Source organism: Mauremys reevesii, linkage group 11 (genome assembly GCF_016161935.1).
Source record: "Mauremys reevesii isolate NIE-2019 linkage group 11, ASM1616193v1, whole genome shotgun sequence".
NCBI lineage: Eukaryota > Metazoa > Chordata > Testudines > Geoemydidae > Mauremys > Mauremys reevesii.
Window position 1 is genome coordinate 55,968,991 of NC_052633.1, and position 25,653 is coordinate 55,994,643.

General features: G+C 36.6%; 1 protein-coding gene across 1 annotated transcript in view; it reads left to right on the forward strand.

Annotated features, from left to right (window-relative positions):
* The first annotated feature begins 309 nt into the window (after window positions 1–309).
* The window catches only part of LRP1B (LDL receptor related protein 1B), a 1,239,928-nt gene continuing 1,214,584 nt past the window's right edge, over window positions 310–25,653 (forward strand). The window contains exon 1 of the mRNA XM_039494476.1: window positions 310–405. Within this exon, the coding sequence (XP_039350410.1) occupies window positions 324–405 (82 nt within the window). The 5' untranslated portion in view covers window positions 310–323. The remainder of the gene's footprint in view (window positions 406–25,653) is intronic.

The window sequence follows — 25,653 nt, forward strand, 5'->3', positions numbered from 1 at the left end:
CCAAAGCGGTGTATGGTAGATTCTGTGATTAATCAGTGAATTCCCATCCTCTGGCATCTCTCACTGCCCCTCTTGCGTGATGTAAGATCAGACGTACTCTGCATTGAAAAGTCAAGACACACAAGCTGCTCTCACACACATACACCTCGCAATCCTGCTGAAAGCAGGGAGAAGGGAGGCAGCCTGGGCTCATTTAGCAGACGAATTCTCATTGACATTTGTAAATTACGCAGCTCGATTGCAGACTTGCTGCTGCTGCTGATTTACTGAGTGTGCAGCCAAGCAACCCCGGCAGAGGAGGACGCTTCAATCCGGCTACAACAATGTCTGAGTTTCTTTTAGCCTTAGTAGCGATCTCAGGATTATTTCCTGTTGCTAAGGTGCTGGCGGTGGGAGCCGATCGAGGTAAGGAGAACACTTTATTTTCCTCTGAGATGATTTGGAGAAGTGTCTAAAACTTCCTCCTGCAGCTCAGCTCAGCTGCATGGGACATTTGTCTCTGCCATTGCTTCTAGGGCTGTTAGTACAAAAGCAAAAATAAGATCAGGTAGAGGCATGCAGCACGAAAAGTATCTTCCTGCGTGCACAGCGGACTATGATTTGACTTAGCTGCCTGTGACAGACTCTGCAGATGTTAGTATCAGATTTCACTGTAGTAGATGCTCTCTGACTGTGTTGCTTATTGCAATGCATCGCGAACCTTTGCGGTCTCTTCTTGTTAACGGGTACACTGTCTGCGAATCTACCTTTCAGTTCTCAACTTGTATTTCGGTAACTTCCTTACCTGCTGCAAAGCAGCATCTCGCATGCTGTAATTCTCTCGGGGCTGATTTCCTGTATCCAGACTGAGCCTTCCGGGGAAGGTACCTAGTGTGCTACCAGCGTCTGAGCGAATGCTACAGTTTAAGCTGTGGCTATGCACAGGAACAATAGGTCATCATCTTTCTCCCCCTATTGTATATTGAAGCTTTGCAGCCCAGGCACTTGTAGTACCTTGAGATACAAACAGTGATACACTTTTAAGCACAACTTCTTCTTTTTTTTTATCGTCTCCTCAGTAGGGTATTGCACTAATGAGCTAACTAAAACATACAGAAGCAAGAATAAACCAAGATTAGATGAACTGTCTAGCAAGAACGTCGGGTTTCTTTTTTAGAGCCTCTCTGAAGTTTTGTGACCTCTCCCGGGCGCAAACAGAGCAAAATGCACAGAGATCAGTAACTCAACCCGATCGATGTTCACATGGGCATGATTAAATGTATCATTCTGCATTATGGAATCTTGACTAGTAAGATCATCTCATTTTGACTAATAATGCTCAGGCTCTTGGTCTAATAAGAAACAGATAAATAAACCTTATACCAATGTCAGATAGGAGGGGATGGGGAGAGAATGTATCACTGAATGATCTAATGACAGTGTTTTATATGAAGGCAGCTATATATTGACTTTAAATTATTGCTTCAGTATAAAAAAACAAAACAAAACCCAAACAAACAACCAGGCATGTATTGTGGTGCTTCTATCCCATATGGTGTTAGAAATTGAAGTATGTACTCAGTGTTAGAGGGGTGTGTACACACACACACACACACACACACACACACACACACACACACACACACACACACACACACACACACACACACACACACACACACACACACACACTATGGTAAGCCTAGCTGAGGGTTTTCTGTGAGTAGTTTTATAAGGCTAGTCAGTGGTGTATTTTTTTTTTTGCAACTGCTGATTGGTTCTACCTTTCAAAGAAGCTTCTAAAACTATTTCCAGAGATCGTTTTATTCAGTTCCACTACTTTACCATCCATTTGATTTCTGAACTTTATTTAAATAGTATGAGGTTCACGAGGGGCTAAATAAAACTGCATAGCTAAGTAATAAAGAAAACAGAACCTTTTAGCCAAGGCACTATAATTAAGAAGTTGAAAGAGCAACTGTTTTCCTGTCTTAGGAAGTCTTTGATGAAAGACGACAGAATCCCTTGGGCTGGAATTAATTTTAACTGTTCCTTATACTGATAGTATTTGATGCTATTAATAGACTGGCTTTGCTATATGATGCTTGAATTAAATATTTTTAAAAGTAGGATTTAGGTCATCTTTGTGTTTTTTTAGCACATGAGTGTTATGTTGATTTGACTAAAAGTTGTTTCTGTAGATCAAGAATTGTTAAACCGTAAAACCCGCTAGATCAGATTGCTTTCTAGCTCTTTAGCCTCTAAACTACATAACTAAAGAAATGAGACAGCATTACATATTGTTCTATTCAATTTGCTAGGAATTAATTAGATTTTATTATAAATGTAACTATGATGCATTAGAGTGTTCTACATCATACACATTGGCTACTGACTTGTTTACTGACTGTTTAAAACTCATTTAAAAAAGTACAAATGGCTTTAGATAGTCTATTTCAGGCACAAATTTCTGCTATAATTGAACTACCAAAGCTGTTAAGTCAGTGGAAATTGACTGGCTATTAAAAATTTAAATGGATGGTTCACACCACAAGCTGGAAAAGCAACCCTCCTTGACTGGCTAGCAAAGAGACAAGTATCACCGTGGGATCACAAACTTATATATTAAAACATGGCATCATAAGATGCCAGGCTGTAGTGCAAGAAACAGGTTGACATTCAATATAATGCTGCCTGCATAGCCTAACACTAAAGGTTCTAGGAGACTCTAGGAGACTCTGCTCAGTTTATGAATGGTACAAATGGTTTTTCTATGATGCAGTAATGTATATGAAGAATTTTGATCACACTAATGCCAGTTTGTTGGAAGAACTTCAAGAACTTTCCAAGATTTGCACAAAATAGTCTGAGTACACCTCTACCTTGATATAATGCGACCTGATAGAACAAGAATTCGGATATAACGCGGTAAAGCAGTGTGCCGGGGGGGGGGGGAGCAGGAGCTGCGCACTCTGATGGACCAAAGCAAGTTCGATATAACACGGTTTCACCTATAACGTGGTAACTTTTTTTTGGCTCCTGAGGACAGCGTTATATTGAGGTGGAGGTGTACATTTCAACAGCAGTAGCCTGAATACATCAGTGATCTTGTGAATAAAAACCTTAGCTATTAACCATTTTGTGAAACTGTATTGGAATCTAACCTGGTGTACCCTGCTCAGTGTTGAAGTTGACAATTGATTCATGAACAGAAGATTCTGATTTTAATTTTTGTTTTAATGTTTGGTTTTTGTTATATAGTTTGTATTAAGTTAGTATACACAAAATGGACTGTTGGCTTAAGTTAGAATCAATCCAGTTTTAAAAAGGCAACATCATTCTAAAATATGCCATCCAAAAGAGTGGGATAAATCAGTTTCACTTAAAATCAAGTAAGTCATCATGACATGTCTTATGAAAGCATAGTGTGGTACAAATTAAGACTTAAAAGACGTAGTGTTTAAAAATGTCAAATGTTCTCAATATAAGTGATTCAGAATGTTCGACACCTGGAAATGGTATTACATTTTCATGTCAGGTAATGTTTGGGACATATTGTAAAAAGCACTGACGATACAGAAATTGGTTTTCCATATTAAATGTTTAAAGTTTGTCAAACATGATGGGTTGCAATTTATCCAAACTCACAAATTTGAAATGCAATAGTCACAGTATTGACCGAAAGGGAACTAAATAAATATCCTGGATTTTATCTGATCTATTCTGACGCCAAAATGAGGTCACTACTGCTCTATTTTATATAATAAATGGTTAGAGATGAGAGAGAAGTTAGGGGAAAGAAAAGAATGGGGGACAATAGAAAGGAATGGAAAAGCATTGGGAGGAAAAAGAAAACAAGCTCTATGGTGAAGAGGTTCATTTATTAATTTAGAAATGTCATTAGCTTTGGCTTTGTTTTCAGGTGTAACATTTTAAAGGAAGTTCATGATAATAGCTTCTCTTAATTGACTAGCCTCTTACAGTTGGTATGGGTACTTCCACCTTTTCATGTTCTCTGTATGTATAAATATCTTCTTACTGTATGTTCCATTCTATGCATCTGATGAAATGGGCTGTAGCCCACAAAAGCTTATGCTCAAATAAAGTTGTTAGTTTCTAAGGCGCCACAAGTACTCCTGTTCTTCATGGAACTAGTCACTCTTGAGGTTCTCCATAAAGCCAGATCTACTACAATAAATGCTGGAAAAATGCCCGATAACAGGTGACAAGTCTGGGTACAGTACCTGCATTACCTGCTATATCATAGATGGGCAGAAGAGTTTCAGAAAAAGTGGGTAATTATGTTAAGAGTATCAGAATGGTCAGATGGTACTGTAGTTTCAGAAAGCAGTATTTAATGATTTCATCAATGAAATTTCATGAAGGGTAGTGAAGAGGACATGTCATCCTCACGTCCTCCCCACAAATGTTTGTCATCTTCATGTCTCCCCTAACCCAACTGCAGGATTCTCACATAATCCCATGTGCCCAACTTTTTTTTTTTCTGCTCACAGTGAGACATGAAAGCAGAATTTTTACAGAATCAGACAGATGCCATAATGAGATGTCAGTTTACTTAAAACTCATGAATTACCACATAACTGAATCCATTGCACACATTTACTTCCCCCTGCCCCATTTTTAGTTTAAAAAGTATGTATTCCCCTTGGTTTTTTTTAAGCTATTTTGGATCCAAGGGATGAGATACACAAGCAGGAAGGGTGGGTTATCATGGAAACTACTCCCTTCTAGATTCATAAACCTCACTAGAAATCTCTTGAATCCACGTACAAGGGAATTTACTGTTTTTGTTTTTCCCTAACGTCTCTTGACCACATTTAAAGTTTGGCAATACATTTAAATGTACCTTAGCATGTAATTGTCAGGTTTAAGAGTCAGATGATTTCTGCTTCGAAACTATCTGCAAATAGTCATAGCGAATGTGTTTTTTAAGCTTGACTCAATCTCCTTATTAATACTTTGCTGTTTTAAGTAGAACATGCAAAAACTACTCTGCCAAATGGAGCTGCTCCTTGTCAATCCAGTGTAAAGTATTCTCAGTGGTTTTAAGACAGGCAAATTCAAATAAAGCTGTTTCAGTGCTTTAATATAGAGGCGCCTGTTGTCATACTTAAATTTCTATATCTCTATTAATATATAGAGCACTACTGTACCCACAAAGGCAATGGTTACAAGGTCATGGTGACATTTCCCAGTTGTTTACTGTGAAAAACAGTTTTACAGAAAGCTTGGTGTGCTCCTAAGAAATTTATTTTTCATTAGAGAAGCAAAGTTATCTAGAAGGGAGAAAATAGAAGGGTATTTAGGACAACAGTTTTAATAAAAAAGAAATGCCTTAATGATGCAGTTGCAAATGAAAATGAGTGAAAGATTTCCATAAGAACATTTTTATTCACTAGTGCAATTGGCAGTAGGTAAAATGCATGTGTGCTCCCAGCTGAGTATGCAATTACATGTGCAAAATACTGCCATTTTCAAAACAATCAGGGAAGTGTGTGTGAAGTCTTGTTCATAGGCTAATTAACATGCATATCATCTACTACCCATGTCCTCATTTGCGCTAAGCAAATAGGTTTTCATTGTTTTAATGAAGGGGAAAAAATCTGTCAAAAAAGAAATTATAAAAGGCAAAAGTCTTAACAACAAAATATAGTAGAGAAATTTTGTTTTCCTCCAAACCTGTTCCTAATTCCTTAGAGGTTTAAAGCTATTCCTGCTCCAGATTAAGGTACTGATCCTGCTAAAATTTACATAGATACTTACATTTACTCACAGGAGTAGACCTCCTAGAAATTTTGGGACTAGTAGCATGTGTACAAGCCTTTACAGAATGAAGGTTAAAATGCATCCTCTTCTCTTAAATTATTTTCAATGTATATTGAAAACTTATAGGGTTTTTCAGCATTTCCACATGCAAATTTAGCAGCAGCTACATGTTTATTTGGGCTGTGATTATATATTTTTTTATTTGGGATGCTACAAATGAAAGTTATAATATGTGTAAGTATTAAAATTTTAGACAGTAGTAAGTTACATTTGTTACTGTACATACAGTGCTCTGTTATCTTTTTTCACTTAAATTGTGTGATTTCAGATATTATTCTGTATTATCACTTTCCCAAATGAAATAAAAAATAAGGTTTTCGGAATGAAATCTCTCCTTACTTTGTTTTGTAATTAGCACCTAATTATGTTGAAAAATCCAGTACGATTTTTAAATGACTGTACATAGCCCAGCCTACCAATGTAACATTCATTCAATGTAACTATGCAATTGTTTCTTTGCTCTTAAGTTCCATCTATTGAAATTGATTCAGTTGTCAACAATACAGATGAAAGTTACTTTGTACTTTTTGGTATCCTGCAAATGCAAAACTTTCTTTTTTTTTTTTAAATATATTTAGCAAAGTGAGATAACCAGAGGTCTAATTCTGAGTTCTTTTAAACCAGTCAATGGAATTACATGGGTACTTGACTTCAGTGGATGTACTCTTGGTTTACACTGGTGGAAGACCCTAATCCTGTATTGGGACAACTATAAATGGATGCAGCTATCAGTGCCAGTAGGTTTTTGATGCAGGATTGTGCACCAATGAATGCAATTCCAATTAAAGTCAATGGGAGTCTTTTAAATTTAATGGGAATTGCACAGGGCACTTAGTGATGCGAAGAAAATTATAATAGGCCATAAAATTTGCAGCCAGTGGTCTGTTGTTCACTATATTATCTGTGTGATTTTTAGATTGAAAGATGCTCACAGCAGGAAGTTTGTCTTCCTAGATGCTTGTAAAACACCAGGGACTCCTATTGCACTTCTAAATTATATAATATATAACATAATTACCTATATGTAAATACAAAGACTAATTCCAATTTCATTTATTTTGTTTGTGACCTCTGTTGTGCTGAAGTGATTCTGTCAATCGGTCATCTGACCTTAGCCGAAAAATACATCTCTCAGATAGCAGGATTTAAACAGCAACCAATATTTGTTTCTGCAGTCATTAGGCCTATCCAATTAATAGAAAGAGTTGCTTCTTCGGAACTATTGGGTCTTTGGGTAGGGTGCTTTGAGCTGTCATCATTATTTGGTTAAACTATAATAGAACTCACTCTTCTTGTGTGAGTGTGGTGTGGGGGGGCAGGGGAAATGGATCTTACTACAACAAAAGGTCCAGCTACTGTATATAATACCTTTTATAATGTTTTCTTATTATCAGTTGGATGTCCCTAAATAACTTTTCACACACTGCTTCATCTTGAATGACTTGACCTTCCAGCAGAACTGCATACTGTTGAAATACAGTATAAATGCTTTAGAAATAAGAGTGTACATATTTCTTCTGGTAAGATCAAGGTACGGTGGACTATGTCTTGTTTTTATTCCTATATCAATAGGATATCCCTTCCTAACTTTTGTATATGACACTGAATTGAATGTCTTACCTTTTTAGTATAACAGGACAGGTGCTATTGAAATAAAGCTTAACTTTAGAAATAAGAATATGTATAATTCCTTGAGGATTCCACCACCACTGAGTTTTTATGTAATGGCAATTCATAAGCTCTTCACTCTTTCTTCTTGAAATGAACAAAGAAAACTTTCAGAATGAGAAGCTATAGCTTTGTTCCTTTTGGGATATGTAGGGGTGTGTATAGATATATGTATGTATAATTTTGGGGTGGAGTCCTGGGGAGGGGAAGGTGAACATGCAAGAGCAAAATGTAGATGTTATCCTCTGCAAATGCAGTGCTTTTCTTATGCAGCTTTCTTTCAGAAAGGGAGAATATACTGTTGACCGCAAAAAATAAAATAATACACCAAAACAGATTTGGCAGTAGAACAAAGTACACTTAAAAATCCTTATGCACTTGTACATATAATATACTTTTAAGTGAATAATGTTAATTTATCATTTCCTAGACTAGAACATTTGAAAACCTGTCTTTAAAGAATACAGTGATAATATCAGAGAAATGTTGATACCTCTCTGAACATGACATACTCTTTTTTGGGGGGGGGCACTTTTGTTCACACATTTACTTAGCCATTACATATGGTCAAATGTAGTTTTTAGGAGTAATTTTAAAACTTTGGAAGTATCAAACTACTAACGTGTCCATTCTTTCTTGAAAATACTCTTTTTTTTAACTAATGTCATCAGATTGTCCACGTTGTGAAAATACTTACCATTAAGTCTTACAGCAATGTGTGTCTATCGCGAAGTATCCCAAACCACTTCACAGAATGAGTCAGATTTTCAAAGAATACCTCATTCATACATGCAAATACTGTGATTGCAGGGGAAAAGAATTGTTTTGTGAGCACATGGCTAGTTAGACACACAACTGTGTGTGCAAATGCCCAATTTATATGAACAATGTTGGTATTTGTGTAAAAATAAATGGGAATTATGGAATATTTACGTGACATTTTATAGGAAATCTTGAAATTACAACTTAACCAGGACACCTTTTGTTCATTATATCATCCAAAAGACAGCAGATACAGTAGAAAAGTCACCCTTGTATTCAGGCAATGGGTTAGTACTATCTCAGAGATAGGGCTGGTTTAAAAACAATCCTTTTCTCAAATATTGCTATGTTAAATTGTGTTTTTTATCAAAATAATTGGAATTTTTCATTTATCAAAACTTAATTTTATTTCTTAAAACCATTTTTTGGTAAATGAAAAATTATGATTTTGATAGTGCTTTGATTGAAACATAGCCTGCTAACTTAAAAAGGTCGGAAATGTGAAAAAGTGAGTGTCAATATTGTTGACATTTAAGAAAAATCATTTTTGAAAAATTGTTAAACTACATTAAAGGAAACAGAATTCATTATATTTAGAATATGAAATGTAAGGGCGGGATGGCTTTTACATTCATATTCAGTAAATTCACCTCACTTTCTGCTTTCATTGCGGGTTAAGTGAAAATAATGAGGATTCGGTTTGGAGGAGGGAGACTCCTCACAGCTTGAACTATGCAAATATTTTTGCACCCCTTATTTTAGTGGCCTGATCCAAACCCCCTGAATACAATGGAAAGGCTTCTGTTGATTTCAGTGGACTTTGAATCAGGTCCAAAATGTAGTCTTGGGCTGAAAAATGACTATGTAAATAAATATGGCACCTTCTCGTGCAACAGATAAACTCTGTGGATATTTGCAACCAAATCTGCTTTGCTTAAAAAATGATAAAATAAAAGTTTACTAATGGCACTTCTGTGGAACTAACATGTCTGTGGGAGAGTAGACTGGATTATTTTCCTGTTCACGCAGAAAAAAAGATGTAGTTACAAACATCTATTTTCAATATACTTACGAATCCCATTCATTTCAAATATAGTCCTCCCATTGCATTTGTCCAAATCTGTAATTATTTTTCTTCAGATTTTCCAGAGGTCAGAATATGAAGACTATGGGGTAGTATAAATGTAATTAGGGGCAGTGTTTGGCTTGCAGAATCTCTTGTGCTGATGATAGACAATTCAGAAAGAATCTAGCTTGGCTCTCAGATTCCAGGTTGAGTTTGTAGAACTGGTAGTTTAATTTAAAAAAAAAAAATCTTTCACTTGCAAACTTAGCAAATGTGATCTGGAAGGCATTGCAATTCAGTAAATTAGAATCCCACAATGTGATATGTATTGTATCAATTTTCAGATTAGAGAACCTTCTAAAGTACCTTTTGGCTGTGAACATCTCTAGGTTTTATCACTGTATGTACAGGCACTGACAAGGTTTGAGCTCACCTGAAAACAAGCTTAATGAGAATGTAGTGTATCAGGCTGTGTGGTAGCGACTTTGACCTAGTAGGGAAAAAAAGGAACGATGAGGGGTCAGGGACATGATCAAATAATCTACAATAGCTATGTGACTGAGAAATATATATACAGGGAGGAAGCCTCATTATTTATTTTTGTAATAAAAAGGTGAGAATTACCTGTGCATAGCTATATTTGAACTTAGAGATGGAAAGGTGATTGTGGGTAGGCAGATGAAAATGATTTGGGAGGGAGGGTGAAAAATCAAACTCTGGATTGAATTCTGTTTGTGGCCAATATTTTAAACCAAACAGTTTACTCCCGCATTTAGTAGATCACAGTAAGAATAATAAACAAAAAATGTGACATATTTAAAATCATGAAACTTTACAATGTACAAGAGATACAGAAGAAGTCAAAACCACAAAAATGAAAACTAATCACTGTGCCATGCTTACCACTTTTCAGATCAATATGTCCTCATGCTTTTATTAAAACGATGGAAGGCTAAATCTGAGGGAGAGGGGGTATTCAACAGACCCAGGGTTTCCGAGGTCATGATACAAACTGAAGTAACTTAACAGTCTAGCACTGCTGTATGCCATTTCTGTCAGAATGTATGAGAGGTGTGTGTGTGTGTGTGTGTGTGTGTGTGTGAAAATATATATAACCTTGGTGTATAGAGAGCAGCATAAAAGATACCATTAAGTAGAACAAAGCTATTAGCACTTTTTTTGAGTAGACAAAATCTCATGCCCTGACCCAAATGGCCCATTATTACATTTCTTCAGACTGGAGCAAGTTATTCAGGTCAGAGTGCACGTACAGCCTTACCTGAATCGCCTGCTTCTCCTGCACTTGCTCAGATATACTGAACTATGTCCATTACATTTTTTTCTGGTATTGGAAGAGCTGTGACTAACCTCCCTGTGCATAATGCTACCCACTTACTCTGTAGATTATACTGCTCTTGAGAATTGGTGTTTGCTAGTCTGCTGCTTCTCCATTTTTAGAGTTGTTACCTTCATATCCAGTAAGGCTACCAGGAGAGTTTTACTTAAATCTGTTTTTTTCCTTTTTTATTTCTTTCCCACATGTTAAATAGTTGGTGTACTCAAAATTTCTAGCCTTTACAATTTGTTACCCTATCAATGTTTTCTTTTCCATGTAGAAATTCTTCTTGTCACTATTTTAATTTTGACTGCTCTTGGGGCAGTAAGAAGTGAGCGCCAAACAGATGGTTGTCACCAAGCTGAGTGAAATTCAGAATTAATGTGCAAATACAGAATGTGCATCTCAATATTCAGAGCACCTTTTACCGCAAGTAAATTCTAACTGGAAATACATCTCATAAAGAATTGTTACCATTTTGATAGTTGCTGGATATTCCAGGAGCCATTTATAGGGTGCTGATTTTCAGTGAAATAATTGCTATATGCTTCCCTTTACTTAATATACATATTTTGTTTTTTAATATTCTGTTGTAGTACTCCAAAACCTTAGACTGTATCAACTGATGTAAATTAGCATAGTCATTGTCTTCAGTAGAAATATGCTGATTTAAACCAGCCAAGAATCTGCCTCATCATCTCAGTATAGTGTCACTGTAGTGTTGTAATATATTTACAAGGGTTATCCTGTTGCATTTTTATATTAATTCCCACAGAAGACAAGCAGTGAGAATTTTTTTTATAATATCAAGAATATTAAATATGTGATCATCAATTTGAGAAGCATAGAAAATTCATAATAAAAACCCTTTAGATAACATAAGTGCTTAATAGGTAATTAATATAATCTTTATTCTGTATAATCTTGATGTTATTCCTGTGTCAAATTTGTAAATTACCTTGGGTTCTCGGTTTTAGGTATTTAAAAAGGAATAATAATGAGTAAAACATGCTGGGAGGGACCACAGATAGCTTATTCTCATACAGCTTTATTCATGTGAATCATGGGAATTGTCAGACCTGTAACAGATCAATGGTTGGTCTAGTCCGGAAGTAGCCAAGCTTTCTGAAGATGGTATACTGTTTCCACAGTGCAGTAATAGTATAGGGCTGTTCCATGGGGAAACTGTTTTGTTTTTTATTTTTTTGTTGTTTTCTTTTTTTAAACCCCTCCAGCTATTTCTTTGAAGCATGAGTATTGGACCTCCATGTCCTTGTAAGTATGCTAGTCTTACTGATATGAACTCCAGTGGCTAATTATGCGTTATGTAAACATCATTTCCTTTTATTCGCTTTAAATATTGCCTTTTACGTTCATTGAGTTGTCTCTTTGTTCATGTAAAATGGCAAAATGGTCACATCCAGTTGGAGAGCTACTGAGTATTTATGTAGCATAGAAGGCATGTTAAAAGTACACATTTGCCACAGTCTTTCTACTCTCAATATTGGTATAGTGCAGTTGTACTTGTGTCTGCTCAGCACTCCTCAAAATTTGATCCAAAAGGCAGAACACACACTCCTAACATTCTGATCTTGTCATGAGCCCTTGCACCTGAGCAAAGCCCTATTAACTTCAGTTAGCTACTGCATGGCTTCAAGAGTCCACTCATGCAGAGCTTCTAGCAGGACAAAGACCTCTGCTGGTCTAGTCTCACTCTGAGTACTGCATTCATTTGTGATTGCAATACTACAGACACAAATGGCATAGAGAATGGAAATAAGGAGAGAGAAAAGGGTAATGCAGGGAGAGGTTAAAATTATAGGATTATTTTGTTTGGGAAGGAGCACAAGAGCAGGTATGAAAGGAACAGGGTAGTCTACGTTTTTAAAAAAATGGCTTATTTTACCAACAGTTACTGCATATTGATATCTGACTGACCACACTTTTCCCCTCCTATGGCAATTATTAGTATTGCTTCTTACAAGTGGTGGTGAAAAGTTTATTTTGGTGACATTCTATGGTCTGTGTTATGTAGTAGGTAAGATTAGATGATCACAATGGTCCCTTCTGGCCTTGAAATCTATGAAATTAAGTCTCTGGCTTTCTTGTCTGGAAATACTTTGACCTCCTTAGAGGAGTTTCTCTGGAAACGAATAGGATAATAAATGAATTCATGAGTGATCCATTGCTAATGAGAGTCTCAGTGGTACTGTCCTGAGTGTCATGTTAGTATGATGGGTATAAATCCTTACAGGGTCCAAGGAAATTTTCAATATGCATCTGACTTCTTCTAGAGTTAGCATAAAGAATATTTTCTGGCTGGCAAACAATTTTGAAGGTTTATAGCTGCCCTTCCCTATAGAGACTCCCACCTTTTTGTGGAAAAAAATATTATTGTCAGTGATAGTGCAATAATGTTTTAATAATACCAAGTGAGTTTTCCAAACTTTTATTACTGAAATCACACAGGAGGACAATTGGCTTTCTTGTCAGCACTCCCCTATTAACAGCTTTCTGTCAGAAAAGTGAAGAGAATAGAATCCAGGGTTATGCTTTGTCTCTCTTAAATCGGTATAATTCTACTTAGCTTTTGAGAAATACAAAGAATGTGGGCTTTGCATATAGTACTTGCTTTTGGGGTTTGGGGAAGAATGTATGTGCACTCTTTGCAGTGGAAATGGTTGCTCTTTAACAAAACTAGTTACATCATAAAAGGTTCATCTTTTGTGAATGTGTATATATTTTTTTCAGAACAAAGGTTTGTGTTGTAATCTAATCCTTGTAATTGATTTTGGGTAGTTGGAGGGATACAATTTATTGTGATATGCTGAGCTTTCCAAGTTCTCTAGTTCCAATAAGCTGATGGGTCTTCTAAAAATTGTCCCAAGAAAACGGTGAAGGTGAAAAATAGCAAATTATGAATTCTAAATGTTGCTGTGGTTCGGTGTTGTCACTGCCAGAAGCAAAGTGCAAAGGTTCTTTGTTTAATAATGCTGATATTTTCAGTTTTCTTGATGACTAATTTCAACATTGGTAATACTTTGCAGAAATGTAAAGGGGATGAAAACTGATCTGGTTTTGTTTTTTTAGTTGTGAAAGTATGCCATAACTTTCATTTTCACAGAGCCTTGTGAACAGCAGAAACGTTGAAGTGGTGTACTTTGAAAGCAATGAGTGTGATGCATGCTACAAATCTCATTAGCCAGTAACAACATGCGTGCATGTATTTTTTTTTCTCAAAATAGGACTTTAAAAATGTACCTGCTGTAAGACCACCAGGGTTCAGATAATACACAATATCAACCCTTCTGTCTCATTTTAACATACCCTGTTCTGAAATCTCTCTGGTATCTTACTGCAAACTTCCTTCCTTCTAGTGGAACCATCTATATCTCTCTTACTTAAAATCTTTATTTTTAAAGTTTTAGTGAAATCAATTAATGGGTTGGAAAGATGGTAGATACTATATGAGATCTGGATTCAACTGTGGGTTTGCTCAGTTTTCTAGCTCAGAGTGGTGATTCGGCAGAAGGAATGCTCAGAGGCCTCCATCCAACAAAGCACATGAGCATGTGCTTACAGATGAGCACGTGAGTAACCCCATTGTTTCCTGATAATTGACACTTAATATTCCTTCCCCACCAGTGGTTTCATGTGCAAACTCTACAGCACAATCCTTTCTCGGAGTTGAGGTCCTGATTCAGTGAAGAAATTAAGCACATGCTTAAAGTTAAGCATGTGAGTAGTTCCACTGAAGACAATCGGTCGTATTAAGGGGTAGAAGGTTTATATTGTTTTTGCTTCCCATTGAAAATATTGTTAGATTGGGTTAAACCTCGTATTGTAACAGCTACCCTTCATTTGGGATAAATTTAAGAAACAAAAGGGGGCCTCAAAACAAATGACAGGGACATCGTCATCACCCATATCACAGCACATGTGAATCTGCTCAAGAATTAGAACTTCATGGGAAATGGAGAATTTCACTGGGTATTGTTTAGTGGATATACATGTGTCTGTGTGTGAGAGAAACAGCAAACGCACCAGAGGAGCAGAGAAAAGACCGCTCCAGACGTAATCTGAATTACTGAGTGTATGATCTTGAGAAAAGTCTAGAGAGAGTGCTTCTGAACTGAGGGCTGCCTGAAAGGAGTTAGGGGATTGACAGTGTGAGCAAAGAAACAAGCTCTAGTTGTGCAATTCCTCCTGTGTTCAAGGAAACTGGACTTTTTACATTTTTTGATGCAATCCTGTCATGTACAAAGAAACCTCACCCTCTCATCCATTTCTCCTGACAGGAAAAAGAAAAACTGTCTGGCCTCAAACTTTGACAAGCTACTTGTGTTACCATTTTGGACCCTATTTTTTTTGTTTTGTTAAACAGAAGAAATAATATGGGTGGTGGTAGTTTGAAGGGAAAAAGTGGCATCCGTCCATCCTTGTTACAAACCAGAATGTATGGGGTATAGACAAAATGGTACATTATATGAATTATAAATTATGTGATTATGAAGTCACCTGGCAAGTCTTCACATTGGCTCATATGCCACAGCATCAGATGGAAAAGAGACTAAGATAAGGACAGTTCAAATTATATTCTTGGAGATCTTTCCACTCCTATGTGTGAGAGTAGGCAGAAAATACTGGAAGTGACGTATTGGCTGTATGATTTTAGTGAAGATGAAGGTTTTAGTTTTGTGGAAGATTGGGCCATGTTCTAGTGGGAGAGGGGGCTGTACAAATATCTATTATTTCGCATTGCTCTGTGTGTGTGTGTGTGGGGGGGGAATCTTTCGGCTGCAGGCAAACTGGAACAGCCAGGAGGGCAGTAAATTAGTGGCTCCAGGGGAGGGTGCTAAGGAGGCAAATGCAGTACAGATTCAAACTCAGTGTTTCACAACAAATTAATCTGATGTGGCAAAGAGTGTTAAGAGAAGATTTTTTTTTTTCAGTTAGAATCATAGAATCTCAGGGTTGGAAGGGACCTCAGGAGGTTATCTAGTCCAACCCCCTGCTCAAAGCAGGACCAAACCCAACTAAATCATCCCAGCCAGGGCTTTGTCAAGCCTGACCTTAAAAACCTCTAAGGAAGGAGATTCCACCACCTCCCTAGGTAATCCATTCCAGTTCTTCACCACCCTACTAGTGAAAAAGTTTTTCCTAATGTCCAACCTAAACCTCCCCCTTTGCAACTTGAGACCATTACTCCTTGTTCTGTCATCTTCTACCACTGAGAACAGTCTAGATCCATCCTCTTTGGAACCCCCTTTCAGGTAGTTGAAAGCAGCTATCAAATCCCCCCCACATTCTTCTCTTCTGCAGGCTAAACAGTTCCCTCAGCCTCTCCTCATAAATCATGTGCTCCAGCCCCCTAATCATTTGCATATATACAAATGCTAGGAGTATGAGTGACAAGAAGAGGGATTGGAATTTTTCTGTGGTTGGAAGAAATGAGGTGTATCTGGCATTGCTGAAACCTGGTGGGATGAGTCATGTAACTGGAATGTCAAAATCTCTAGTTATAAGCTATTCAGGAAGAACAGTCTGGGTAAGGGGAGAGCAGGAGGGGAAGGGGATTGCTTTCTAAAGACATCCTTACTTATTTTAGAGTTATCAATAAAACCTGAACTTCAGAATCTTGAATGAAGATGGATCAATGTGCTAACAAAGGCCAGGAAAGGGTACTGGTGGGGGGCTGTTATAGACATCCGAATCTCACTAGAAAATAGGCTAAGTTATTCCATAAGCACCTATCTGTAATGTGTGGAAAGGAAACGTTCGAGAGACCTATTCAGGAGGTGCCATGCAGCTAGTAGTAAAACCTCAAAAGAGTTTCTAAAAATTATAGATTATTTTTTCTAAAATGAAAGGTATTAGACCTGACACAAGGTAAATGCATTTTGGACCTGATTATGATGGCTAAAGATGAATTAATCATTGGATTAGAACCCAGTAATCATCACCTGATTTACATTCAGTATGGGCAAAAAGAGGACCGTCTCTCTCTCTCTCTCTCACTCACTTTCAAGAGGGCTAATATCAGAAAGCTGAAGAAAATTGAGCAAAATCAACTGAGGAAAAGTTTTTAGACACGGAAATTGAGAGGTTTTTAAGAAGAGTTTATTAGAACAGCCATGGTTCCAAAATCAGGAGCGAGTACAGCGTTGGCTAAAAGCCCATCCTTGTTCAGTGGCAAAGTGAAGGCGACAATTAGAAACAGAAAAGAAATGTATAACAGTGGGAAAAAGTGGGAAATAAATTAAAAGTTTGGGAAGTATAGAAAATTGGTAACGGACGCTGAAGACATTAGGGAAAAATCCATGGCTGGCAGGGCTAAGGACAAAAAGCAGTTTAAACGTATTAAGGAAAAAAAAAAGAAGCCCTAGAACTGATATAGGCCCAATATGAAAAGGAGCTGGTAATTGTTTTAAAGAATGTTACAGAAAAGGCAGAAACATTCCATAAATATTCTGTATTTGGCAAGAAGTGGGGTGTGTGCTTGGACCATAGGAGAATGATGCAGTACTTTTCAGGCTACTAGTAATCAAGAAGGATGTGAAAAAAACATTAAAGATAAACATTTTTAAATCAGAAAGCCCATGTCATTTGCACCCAACAATGCTAAAAGAGTTGGCTGAGGAGATCTCTGGCCTGCTTATATTCATTTTTAATAACTCTTGGAATACCACAGAAATTCCAGACAACTGGAGTGCAGATATTCTAAAAGAGCAAGCAGATGACCAAGGTCATTATAGGCCAGTTAACCTGACATCAATTCTTGGGCAAAAAAATGGAAAAGCTGATATGGGATTCTATCAAATGCTATAAAAAATTTATCTTTCGAACAGTGTGTTCTCTCCATTATATCAATCTTCAATATTTAAACCATATGCAGACTTCAGTGTTTTTTTCCATACGTTGTGCTTTATTATGAGAGCTGCTGTCAATACGAGTTGTTTCTGCAATACATTTAGGGATGAGATATTTACATCTTGACATCCAAAAATCTTCAATTCACTTCTAAGTATTATATTGAAAGCCTCAGCATATCAGTAGTAAGGATTCCTAATGCAAGCAAATGCTAACCTCCTGCTAATGCCTTTAAAGTGTTGGACACAGTTTAAGGAGATGCAGAGTTTGGGGCAAGTGGAACTCAGAAATAAAAGTAACAGGCTGGTTTACAGGAAAAAGAAAAAGTAGCATCTGATGAGTGCGATTAAGAAAACCAGTTCTTTAAAGTTATTACAATTATATAGACTGCTAGAAAAGGGCATGGGGTGGGGGAATGACCGGAGGTAGGGATGAAGGAGTAAGTGAGATGATTTCAACACAGCAATAGAGAATGCTAACTGTTATTTGCAAAAGGAAAAAAAGTCATGTGCCATTTAACTCTCTAGCTAATGATTCTCTTTTGATTTCAAAATTTGTAAATTGCAGTGGCTCCAAGTACACTTCTCTGTAGCTGTGCCAGCACCCAGCAAGCAAACACGCTAAAATCCAGAAAGCATTGTACCATCTATAAGAAGTAGATACAGTGACATTCTGAAATGGTGAAGACAATTTGATTTAATTATTTCTCCCCTTTACCAATAAAGGACAATTCATAAGACCTGTGAGTAATTACATATTCAGTAAACAAGTATGGAAACATTTAGAGAACTATTTGCCACTAGAAAATTACAGTTGATAACTTTGAGGGGGCAATCCATAAATCTGTGCAAATTTGTGCAGACCTGTCCTTTCTGTGTGCTAGATGAATTGGAGAAAGCTAGATAATTTCATCGTTCAGAACACTTGGCTTTAAATCCTCAAGTTACTTCCAGTGCTTATAATGACCTATTTCCCCACTATTATTTCTAGCTATAGGTAAAACAAGGTTTTAAGGAAGGTTCTTTGTATGTATTCATTAGGAATCTGTTATAATAGTGCAGCTTTTTCCATAATACGAAGAATAGATTTGGATATGTCTGAGAAGAAAACTTTTTGGTGTGCAATTTTTAATCAGAATTATCTATGCTTCTTATCGATGGTTCTCACATAACACATTTTGCAATTTAACTTTTCTCCTTAGTAACAATATAATCAGTAAAATATCCTAACACACAATATGGTAAGACATATGTACATAACCTATCATTTGCAGGTGGCAGTGCTTAGATTTTTCTATTACTCTTCCAGATCATATTTGATGTTTTAAAGCAACTTAGCATCCTTTGATCCAAGTATAATGTAGACAGTGCAAATTTAATCTTAATCTCTACATATCTGAATTCAAATTGCAATGAGTTTTTAAAGAGCTGACCTAAACATGCATTAATTAAAATGAATATGGGTTTTGGTTCTTTCAAATATTATCCAAATTTGACTGAAGCGTTAAGAAATGTGAGGATCAAAGCCAGTAATGACAATGATATTTAGATTTTATTTCTCGCCACAGTGATATATTGACGAAAAATGAAAAAGGTGGAAAAAACACCCTTTCTGCTATTTTTGTTTTAGTATATAAAGTTGTAGACTTAGTGATCAGATGGCTATAGGACATGTGACCTTAGTTTTTTAGTTCAGTGAAAGGCACTGAGGTGAAAAGTCTATTCTTTAAGGGAAAAATAGATTAAACCTTTCTGATGATGTGTAAGTAACAAATGGGTTCATTGTCAGGTGGCTATGTCCTTGTAAGATGGAGGCCAAGTTTGAAAGAATTTAAAAGGAAACTAAAATAAATCAATCTAAAACTATTAAATTAATTTTATTACAGTCTTTAATAGCCATTAGAACTGTTTCAGTCACTCTCGTCAGGATTCATCTGTAGTTCTGGAGTTGAAAGGTTAATGACTCATTTACTAAGCTATGCAGTTTTCTTTCATTTTTCATTTACAATTATCTCTACTTGTTATAAAACCCAAAGCCACTTCCAAAATGTATTGTACTCATGCATCATTGCTGTCAATTAAAGTTATTAAATCATATATTCTAAAAAAATGAAATCCAAATATGCATTAATATATTTCAGTCACTGAATAGCCACTTCTTGGCATTATGAATATGACAAATCTGGTATCAATGGCAGCTGGAGCCTGAAGTTAGCATTGCATCTGAACAGATGTTCATTCCTGAGGATTCAGATATTAGTTGTGAATGTTAGTTGTCCTGTGGTGGCCAGTGGAGGGAGGGGGGAAGATTAGGGGGAACCCTTTAAAAGTGGCCACATAGGAGAGGCAGGAGCAGTTTGATAGAAGATGGCATGGAAGAAAGCATTGACCATTCATGGGAGAAGTAGGTGAAAGGGTGAAAAAAAAGGCTAGCTTCATTGGCGGAGTAGAGAGGCAGAAGGTCATGGGATAAGAATGGGTAAGTAGAGTGGAGCAAGTTGTGAAGCGCCTTGAAGGTGAGCACAAGACGCTTGAGCTTGATTAGCAGGAATCGAGGGAATCGGTGAAGGGCTGTAGGTGAGAAAGAAATGGTAAGAATGAGTGGCAAGGTAATTGATACTAATAGCAGTACAACTTTATAGACTGTATGGTTTGAGAGAAGGGCAGCCGATGTGGGTTTCAAAGAGGAGATGTCATCCGAAGAAGTGGGTATTCACCCACGAAAGCTCATGCTGCAAAACATCTGTTAGTCTATAAGGTGCCACAGGATTCTTTGTTGCTTTTAAAGAGGAGATGATTAATCAAAAGAGGAGATTAATCAAAAAAGGCCAGGATGAGTGTGTTATCTGCCTAGGCAGAGAAACAAGTGTGGATCTTAGAGAAAGTGGCAAGAATAGGTCACTGACTAGAGATGTGTGGCACAGGGAAGAGAGGAGTAGGCTGACTTCCACACGATAGGCCAGAGAGACCAGGAAAGTGGTGGTGGTTTTAACAGCTCCAGATGATGGATGACCAAGGTAAAAGCCAGGTTTTACACAGTTGTATGTTGCAACTGTACAGTGCATTCTCACTTACTTGAAAGAAAAATTGCTAATTTAAAGTATTTGTAAGTCTACTGACTCTTAACTGCATTAAGCCCCATTATAAATGACATCTTTCTAACACTCTGAATGCAAGTTAGCTCTTCCAAGAGGAATGTTTTAATGAGCTTGTTGCCATAGCAACTTTGCCTCAAATGACACACATGAAATATACAGATATCTTCCCAAAATATATTACTTATATAAACTTTCCTGTTTGTTCCTTTCAGAACAAAATAAATTGTGGTTATACCAATTATTACCAATAGTGAAGGCTGAGATTTTTGGCATTTCACACAATTTATTTCACCCTTTTTTATTCCTCAGATATGTTACCTTGTTACTCTTAACTTGGTACAAAACAAAGAATTATTGTTATCAGCTCTATGGTAAATGCAAATGATATTCTTAGTACTGATAGCCATCAGACCTATAGCAAGGATGGGAATATTCACTGTAAATGTGTTCACAATGAAAATGTATTTAGCTTGTGCTTCTTAATTCACATTAGAGGAGCTCTTTGCAGGTAGAAGTCCTTGGTCTTAACAAGATTTACCATATTACATAATCAGAGATCCATTGACTTTGCAGATAGGTAACTGGGTGCAACATCTTGCCTTCAGTCTTGTCTTTGGGAGCAGCTGCCAGTAGCCTATATGATTGTAATATTATTAATATTTTATACTGTGCTTTACAACTTTAGCTGTATAAATCTCACACTGCCTCCAAGGTATGTTCAGTATTGTTATCCTCTATAGAGGGCAAAGCCAGGTATAGAATCCAATGGTCCCATAGACTCTAATCCTTATGTACAGTTCAGTAGAACACTAGTCCTCAAATGTCAAAAAGTTGATGTTCTAATAACAGCCCGAATCAAAGGTTCATGCTGTTTACACTGATCACAGGTTTTTTTAGGCTATTACTCTGTATGGCTGGTGGGTATGTGATAACTAGTCACCAGGGTCAATAGTCTTGTCTTGTTTGGGTTGTCTGTTAAATACCTGAGGTGAAATCTCATGTCTATAGTCAGTTCTTAGATTAGTAATGCCTTCTTCCTGGTCAAATGGCTGCCCCTTAGAAATATTTCCACTACTTCAGTGTTTTTTCAGTTTCTTGTAAGCTTGGTTATTTTTTATTAATCTGTCACATTTGATTTTCCTTCATTCTACAGAGCTTTTTAAAGCAAAGTTGTTAGGGTACAAGATGGACCCTTTCAGAAATTAAAATCCATTATCTACAGAACTTGCAGAGCATGGGCAGTAGCAACACATGCTACCGCACGCTGCCCAGCCATACACTTCAGTCCTAACAAGGATGGTTAACATTTAGGGCTGAAAGGACAATTTGGGGTCTATCTGTTTCGTCCTGAACCCTTTTGTGGACTGCTGGAGACTGCTAGTTGTGATACAGAGAGACAAGGTGGGTGAGATGATATCTTATTGGACCAATGTCTATTTCTGAGAGAGACAAGCTTTCAAGCTTTTACAGAGCTGTTCTTCAGGTCATTTTGCCACTGGGAAATGGACTGGGCCAACAACTGATTCCACACAAACCACCTGAACAAACACACTTTTGATCACCACAGAACTCACTGAAATTAGAATCAGTGGGATAATTGCACAGATGAAAAGCTCTATATTCTACTACTAGTTCCTCAACCCATCAAGTCTTGTATTGAAATTAATTAGTAAAATTGTTTGTTAATGTGCAATGAAAAATCAAGATATTTGAAAGTAAACTACTTTTATTATATTTCCTTATAAGATAAAATACATTTAATACTTAATAATAAAAACACTTTGCCTATATAAATCACTGCTTTACTGTATTTATTGTGCTATTTATTCATCCTGAAATCATACTGATGTTTTTAAAAATGCAAAGTCACTGTTTAATCCAGATTGAATCACAAGATGTCCAGGGGATCATATTTGGTTAAGGTTTGTGCAGTTTCTTGTAAAACTGTTTGTCTCAAGTATGATACTGTCCCAATTTCCACCCTAATGACTTTTAGACAGAGAATGTAGTTTCTGAACAACTTTAACTAGTAAATGTATTAAAATGATCGGGGGACGCTTGGGACTTTTCTGTATTTTTCTAATTTGATTTGCTGGCCATTATCATCACTTAACCCCTATTTTTAATCAGGATGTAGCAGATATCCAAAGTGTAACACACTGAAAATGTTAGGCTAGATATAAAGGCACATGAAACTTCTGCTAGAGCTTTCTCAGTACAGTAACTGTAACTAGATGACACTGAGTTAGTCTCATGGCAGACTGTAAATGGAAGAAATAATACAAAAATCTGTTGTTACAAAATTTACATTTTGAACATAGCATTATGGAACAGGAGGATACTATGTTTAAACACAGCTAAATTAAAACAGTGTATAGGCAGTGCATATTTAAACATTTTAGAACCAGCATGAAATGAACATAACACTTAACTTAATGTTAATTATACAGCTTTACAAAATATTTTTCCTCATGCATTGTATTTGTTCAGTGGTTATCTCCATGTATAATCATATCAAAGTATTATGCTGTCTCAGTCCTAAATCATATCACTTTTCACAGACAAGAAAATGACTTATACTTAACAAAAGATATGTTTATCTGTCTATATGGTGGATTTTAAATCAAACCGTTCCATACATAATTATCTTAATGTTAGCTAATCAATCTTTAATTAAAACATAATTGCTAATCAAGATATTACATAAAATATAAACCCTACAGTAAATTATTTCTTTTTTGCACAGGAAAGAAAGCCATACATTTACATGACAGTGGGTTCTTCAGAACTGGAAATCAAGTGTCTTATGCTAGCCAGACTTATGTTACTGAACATGTAGGAGTTGCTAGCTCTCAAAGTGTAGGGAACAGGAGTTAGTTTTGTTCTGGTTAAGAATACTCCCTTTTTCAAAAGAGTTGGTAAAGTATGTGCAATTGCAATGGAGCAACTCTGATTGGGCCCCACAGGAAACACCTTGTGGGTGAAATCCTTGTCTGATTGTAGTCAGTGGAGTCAGTTGTAGTCAGTAGGGCCAGGACTTCATCTGTGGTGTTTTGAGTAGGTAGTTCAGAATTCAGACCCAATCAATCCTTGCTTTTTGGTTGAGCGTTCCTCTTTTAGTTTGTTGTGTAGGGGTGTGTGTGTGTGTGTGGGGGGGTGTTATGGTCATGTTGTAGGAATGGCTCTAAGATTACAGTCTCATTTGCGTAGTCCATAAAAGAGCCATCCAATGGGAATGTCTGTTTTTTGCCATTGAATTTGAGATGGATTCAAACAAATGAACTAGATGCAAAATATTGTATCCAATTATCTACTCCTTGATTTATTCAATATACTTATTACATTTAATGACATTGAATTCAACAGCTGCAGTTACATGTATACATTTACAGCATATCACATTTATCAAGTAATAAAGGTATGCATGATTTCCATTTCAAAGTTCTACAAATGGATATGGCCAACCAATCCTTTTCGGAAACTATCATGAGCTAAAGGATGGAGTTTAAACAAAAACTAAACACAATAAAATTGTGTGGTGATTTATACAAAGCATATTGGATAATTTTAAATAATAGGAAACACTCAGTCGCTATATGCAGCCTATTACATTTGCCTTGCATCATTGAAATCAGTTCTCCCAATCTTAATGGCAACACAGGTGTTTTGCTTTCTTAACCTATTTTATTTTTAACTGAGATGCTAAGGAGGACACAACTTAGGCATGTGTTCACACTACAGACTTTTTAGAGTAGTTACACTAAGCTGCAAACTGTTCAAAACATATAACATTCAAAGTAATGTATTAAGTGAGAAAAATATATGTTTGCATATAGAGCACCATCTGCTGATTATTTCCCCCCAAAATCTGTTGGGTTGCCAATCTGTTTAGTTTATGAAGAAAGTATTTTAGCTCTCATGAGTAGAAGGCAGGTGGTTGTTTTTCTGACTTCTTAAATACTAGCATTTGTTTTAAAAAAAGGAAAAATGCTATATACCATCAAACAATAAAGATATAAAATCATGTGTGCAGTATTATAGAAAAGTTTTGAAAAATTACAAGAATACATCCCGGTTCCACACAATGCCTTAAAAGTCAAAGGTCTGATTGGAGTCTATGAGAGTTTGCCTGAGTAAGGAATGATTGTATGAAAATATCCTTTTTGGTTGTTTAAAACGCTAATATTTTCATCAATGACCATCACCTTCTCACCTCACTTTTAATCTTGCTTCCCTTTCATTTCGTGTATTCCAGTGTTCTGTCCCACTTGTTGTAAATGTCACTTAATCTCTGTTTGAAACTGTACACGATTTGCCCCAGCAGCATGGCTTCTCTTAACAAGTTCACCCAAATGGATAAAGAGAAAGATGCCTTTGACATCTCTACAGTGCCAAGAGGATATATCCAGGCCTCAGTCAAGAGGTATTAAAGTGAGGTTATTTTAGGAATGATAGGATTTGTGTACATTACTTTGGTTCAGTGGTGAACCATGTGGGTTCACACTGAATAAAATATGGCACTATATCTGAAACGTTTATTAGATGATATTATACGTGAATTATTTTTAAAGCACTGCTATTTACTGTGCTTCCTCTGCCCAGGCAATCTACTAGGCTGTAGGAGATATAGTTGGTCTGCATGAGTATTCTAGTAGTTTCAGTGTGATTGTTTCTTACATACAAGGTTGGATTAAGGCTAATATGGTCCTGAATCCACTGTACGTTCAAAGTTGGACAATCTACTTCTTAACTTCATTGCCCCGCCCCCTGACATCATCTTCCTCTCATATAGCCCCCTGCATATCACCTTTCTAACCAGTCTAAATCCACACCCCCACAGTTAAATATTCCTTCCCAGTTGCCTGGAAGAGTTTTAATCTTCTCTTTCTTGAGTCCATGAACTGAGGGATCCTTTCCCACTGTGGTATCTGCCAAGAACTAACTCTTTCTCTCTTTCTCCAGCAAAGCAGTACATCTGCCAATAATTAGCTATGCACAACACTATCACCTGGCACTCCTGCTTCGGCC